This window comes from Quercus robur, chromosome 5, assembly GCF_932294415.1.
Source record: "Quercus robur chromosome 5, dhQueRobu3.1, whole genome shotgun sequence".
In the NCBI taxonomy this organism is placed as follows: domain Eukaryota; kingdom Viridiplantae; phylum Streptophyta; class Magnoliopsida; order Fagales; family Fagaceae; genus Quercus; species Quercus robur.
The window spans coordinates 4,972,907-4,978,906 of NC_065538.1; the positions used below are offsets into that span (position 1 = coordinate 4,972,907).

Genomic DNA, 6,000 nt, shown 5'->3' on the forward strand with positions numbered 1-6,000 from the left:
CCGCCTCACTTCATCTTCTCAGTTCTCACCTCTCTTCCCTTTTTTTTCTTCTTCTTTCTTTCTCTAGAAACTCCACCTCTCCCTTTTCTTTCTTTTTTTTCCCCCCTTTTTCCTTTTCTGTCACTTTCTCTACGCCTTCTCTATCCTTTTTTTTTTCCCTGTCATTCTCCCTCTCTATCTTTTTTTTTTCTCCACCTAGGCCGTTGCCATTAAGATCGACCGTCGCCATGGAGTTCGGCCTTGTCATGGAGTTCAACCTCACCGATGAGGCCGTTGCCGTGAAGATCTCTGATTCTAATCTCCCTTTTTTTTTTTCTTTTTTTTTTCTTCAATTGTGGATTCCACTTGATTGTGATTATGGGTGAGTTGGTTCTTTTTCAAGCTCTTTTTTTTGGGATAGTTTTGTGTTGATTTTGGGGATTTTTTTTTTTTTTTTTTTTTTTTTTTTTTTTTTTTTTTTTTTTAAGTAGTATTGGGTGGTGGTGGCAGCTGGTGGATTTTTGTTGGTAGTGGCGGGATGTACCTGTGGGTGGTGGTGATGGGCTGTGCTTGGGTATGGTGGTGGCGGGTTGTGCTATGTCGGTGGGTTTTCTCTCTCTCTCTCTCTCTCTCTCTCTCTCTCTCTCTCTCTCTCTCTCTCTATATATATATATTGAGGTTTTTGGATTTGGAATTTGTTGGATGACTGGTGATTGTGGTTGTAGTTTGTGGCGGTGGTTGTCGCAGTGGTTGTTGTTGTGGCAGTGGTTGTAGCAGTGGTTCTTGGTTCTTGGTTGGTGGTGACTGTCACGGGGTTGTGTGATTGTATATTGTTGGGTTTTGAGTAAATATATTATTTTAATGTGTTGTATATATTATTTTAATATTTAGAATGAAATAATAGAACATTTGATAAATGGTGTATTGTAAAATGATGTGATAAAATAATAAAGTAGGCTTTTGGTGTGTCAAAATAGCATTTTTTATAAGAGAGCTAATGAGAATGCTCTAATAAATAGATACCAAAATACTCCATCCGTCCCACTTTTTTTGTTCTCTATTCCATTTTGAGATGTCTCAAAATATTATCCTGTTTCTAAAAATAAAAGTCATTAATTTACTAATGTTTCTATTATACCCCTATTAATTTACTACTTCAATTTTTTGATAAATTTTTTTAAAGGTAGTTTTGGAAACTTATACATTTTTAAAAGGTATACAAGACAATAAATGATGTTCCCTTAAAAAGTTTGACTTTTCAAATAGGACAAAAAAAGTGAGACGGAGGGAGTATTCCATTCCAATTGATAAATTGAAGTGGCTACCGGAACGGAATCGACAACATTGGCTAGTAATGCTTGATTGGAAAATTAATAACCACTAACCAGTCCGTGCAAGAGATTAAGAGCAATAATCAAACGTTGGGCCAATATTCTTCATTAACTTACTCAGATCGGCCCAAGTAAGTTTTTAACTAAAAAAACCCAACAGTCTTAGGATGTGGAAGAGATGGGCTTGCGAAGGTGATATATTCTAATGATGGCCTAGAAGATCAAGAAATGACTCAGCTACAGAAGAAGAAGCATGACAGTTGTGGTAATGAAGTCCTCACTCCTAAATGTAATAAGCATGAGGTTAGGGAGGCAGTAAAAGCTAAAATTTCTTCTTCATCGGCAAAGGGTGTCCTACAGCCCCACCAATCACAATGACGATGCACTTAAGTTTGAACTGCCGTGAGCTTGGGAACCTGCAGAAAGTATGTGAGCTCCATTTCCTACTCAGGCAGCGAGATCTCTGTGTCATGTTTCTGATGGAAATGCAACCCAATCCTGGATTCCTGGTCATATGGAAAGGATTCGTGTAATATCAAGATCAAGGCAAGCATTTAGAGCAGAAGAAGCAAGATTCAACACGGATAGCAGAGTTTCAAGAAGCAATATTTGAAGCACTTGTAGCTTAGTTGCTGTGTTTGTATTATAGACAATATACGACCTGTAGTTTAGTATTATTTTCTTTCATTAGTGTTCACAAGTGAGTAGGATGGTTAGTCACACGTGAGAGTGGTTGTTAGTTTGTTATTTTAGTTTGTTAGCTCAGCACTCTGTTTTTCGATCCTAGCTGAACTTGATGCTGTATATAAAGGCACAAGCTAAATTAATTCAATGATAATTCAGTTTTTCCCAATTCTTTCATTTCTCATAGGGTTGGTATGAGAGGAGGTGTTTTTGTAAATAGAGTAGGATAAGGAGGTGGACTTGCATTGCTTTGGTCAGATAAAGTTGAAGTCGTCTTAAAAACATTTTCTTCTGGTCACACATTGGTGTTCTAGTAAGAAATGTAGAAACATGTCTCTGGTGTTTTGTTGAAACTATTAAGGCAGCTACACTCGCAAGATAATTTGCCATGGTTAGTGTAATGGGAGACTTCAATGAGATTGTAAGTGAAGACGAGAAGATTGGTTGAGTTCCAAGATCGGAACATCAAATGACAGAATTTTAACTTCACTTTTCAGGTTTTTATCTACAATAATGTTCGAATACCATTTTAGACCCGTTTGGGTTTGTGCATTAGAACGGACCATTTCGATAGTCGATACCAAGACTATTTGGGTGTATTGTTTCTAGATTTTTGCTAAAATATAAAAATTTTGTAATATATATTACAAAATTTATATATTTAAGTTTGCATCACATGACATTATACCGTATCAAATTATCAAATAATACACATTCTTAATATCTTTGCTAAATAAAGAATATAATGAAGAAAAAAAAAAGCTATATTATATGTGAGTAAAGTAAACAAGAAAAACACATTGTTAAAAGAAAATAATAATAAAATGTCATATGTGAGTGAAGTAATAAAAAATAAATGGGTTTAGAAAAAAAATAATGATTCATTTACATAACGGCCATAATCACCATACCGGATAGATTTTAATAGAATGAACCAAAACTAGTGGAATAAAGTGAAATGAGTCAAAATTTAGAACGAGATAAAATAAATGGGTAATTCATACAGGTTAATTAATTGAAATGGAAAATTCCGAGATCTCACTTCACCTAGTGCAATATGCGTGATGAGAAAGAATTTATTTATGAGAGTTTTGGATAGTGGAGTTGATGATATGCATGAAAACATTTGCATCCTAATGCTTATATCATTCACAAATCTGTTGCTAGCTTAGATCATATGGCACTCTCCTCACTTTAAAGAGAAAGTATCATGCTTAAGAACGACATTACCTATTTCGGTTTTAACTGAGTTCTTCAAAAGGATTGTGAAAACTAATCATTTCATCTCTTGAATCTCATCGACTTGAATGTTGTTCCTTTAATTCTTTCCAAATAAATTCAAATCTAGCTCTTAACTCTTTCAAAAATAAAAATCCAAACAATTTAATGTTATGTTGATTTAATTCGAAACAATTTAAAATCATTTCTTTCCAACTTCCAAGTGGAATCATCCACCTTCATTAAAATCGTTCTCTTTAATTGGAACTTCACCAAACATTTTAGCGGTTATTTAAATCAGCATGTTTATGCAAATTTTTTATGTGCATAAGAAAACTCTTACAAGTTTCATCAAATATATTGCGTATATTACTCTCTTGTATGATTCCTTGATTACGCAACTCACCTCCAACATATCTTCACCATCATCGAAGTACTCATCATAGGCTTGCGACGAATCCAAATTAACGGATGAAACTCTTTTGACGTGATCATCCTCAACATTAAACTACTCTTCCTCCTCTTCCGTGGAACTTGGATTTGGATGGACCTTTTAGGCTAGTTGACAATAGCTAAGGCAACGAGCAGCTCTAAAATCGCATCAAACCACTCTTCCTCCACTAAACGTGTGTCTCTAGTTTAAACTCTGTGTTTATACATGTAATCTATATTTGGTAGCATGCTGTCCTCCACATGCTCCTTTACATGCCATGACATGATACTAAGTTTACTAACTAGCTTTGCTATGATACCAAATGATGATAAAATATCAAAAATACATAAATTAAGGAAATAACAGCATAAATCTAAAATTCCAAAAAATCATATAAAATATCTAAGATTCATGATGATAGGCTGATTGTTATAATAATTATCAAAAGAAATACATGCATGAGTGAAAATAAACTCATATACTCTTGTATATAAAGAAGGTCAATAAATCACTTGAAGTAATTTGATTTTCGCTATATATATTTATATTAGATAAAAAATTTATTCTAGCCTAACCAATTTAAGTATATATGTGTATGAAACTCTTTTCTAGAGACTTAAATTATGGTCCTTACCTCTCATACCCTACAAGCACTTATACTTGTGGAGTAAACTCCGGCGTTATTGATAATTTTAGTTGCACTTCTATTGAATAGAAACTAATTCAAATGGAAAGGAACCAAATCCTCAGGACAATACGCAGCAAACAAATTATTTAAGAGCAAAAAGTAAAAATTGATGCACTCACCCTTTGTCTTAGAATACATGTATATAACTTTATTAGATCAGGAGAAGTCATATATAGGATACACTAGAAACAAGAAGCATAACCAACTTAACTAAAGAAAAATTTTACTTCTCACGGATCAGGTTGCAATATGCCAAATGTGTCACATGAAGAAGCAATTGCTAGGCCATGGATCAGAAACCACTCTATAGTACGAAGGGCACTGTGGATATTGTCCATAACCCGAATAGCATATAGTTGTAGTTGGGTTGTCTTCATCTTTCTTCTCATCACTTTCTTCCAGTTGTGCCACACTCACTATGGTGGCATAGCCAACCTTCTTCCTCAGTGACCGGGTCAAGCAAACCGAATCAACTTCATCTCCTATCACTACCACCAGACTTTTATCTTCTCCTTCGATTGCCACGGAAGTCACACCTGTTTGGTAATCATACAAAAATTTGCAACATATAAATCGAATTAGTCCCTTAACTTATAGTTTTCAAAAGCATAAGAGAATTTTAAATTTGATTCACAATTGCACACCTTCTGCCCCTGCAGCAAGCTTCAAGGCCTTGGTTTTACATTTGTCACAAGTCATCTGCACCTTTATTACTAGCTTCTTCTGCACCATTGGATATATTACATGTAAAGAAATATATAGTATCTTCTAAAACAAAAAAAAAAAAAAACAAAAAAAAAAAAAAAAAAAAAAAAAAAACAAAAACAAAAACAAAAATAGTGTTTACTTCTAAAAAGCTAGTACTATTATTTCATGCAAGTGCCATGTTTTTGGAGGGAAAAATAGAATACCTTCATGTTTGATATTATGAAACAAATGGCAAAGTTATAATAGGATCTATATATGATATGAATTTGTGTTTTTGGAATATGAGGTCGTAGTGTCTATTTATATGAGAGCTGATGAGCGGTAGTAACCTGTTGACTGACTCATGGGATGTACGTACACCAATGATTAGTTGACTCGGATGAGTATTATGCTTTATACAAGACAAGATTTCGTATTGTATAGTTATAGGTTTAGGTTTTTTAATTCTAAAATCTAGACCACGTTTCAAAAGTAGGAAGCTACCTCGGAATTATTAAGAATCCTTTTTTTAAATTAATAATTTAAATAGAGGTCTGGTTAATTTATGTCCTTCGGACATACGATAATCATCTTTTTTTTTTTTTTTTTTTTTTTTTTTTTTTTTTTTAATTATCAAAAATTTAAAAAATTATCAAAATATTTAGTTACATTTTCATTTTCTCATAAAAAAATTCCCTAAAATAGTTATTAATATATACTCTAAAGAAATAGGTTAGTAAAACTCAATAAATATTAGACATCTATAACGTCAACATATATGACGTCCAAGATCTGAAAGTCTACCTCGTGCTTATGTGAAAGGTTGACCGAAGAGATTAGGTAATCTGGGCCATGCATTCTCAAATTGCTTAATTAGCTGGGTCCGTATCTGAAAGCATGGAAGTTTTAGAATCATTGACAGTTTCATCTAGGAAGATTTGGGTTCAGATTTCACATGAACGATTAAAATTAATCTAGGA

At 33.5% G+C, this 6,000-nt stretch overlaps 1 protein-coding gene across 1 annotated transcript; it reads right to left on the reverse strand.

Annotated features, from left to right (window-relative positions):
• Positions 1-4,594: 4,594 nt before the first annotated feature.
• LOC126727700 (heavy metal-associated isoprenylated plant protein 47-like) lies at positions 4,595-5,065 on the reverse strand. The gene is made up of 2 exons (XM_050433625.1): positions 4,978-5,065; positions 4,595-4,869 (listed from the first exon to the last, which is right to left on the reverse strand). Exons 1-2 carry the CDS (start codon positions 5,063-5,065, stop codon positions 4,595-4,597), a joined length of 363 nt encoding a protein of 120 aa, XP_050289582.1.
• Between the last annotated feature and the right edge of the window lie 935 nt (positions 5,066-6,000).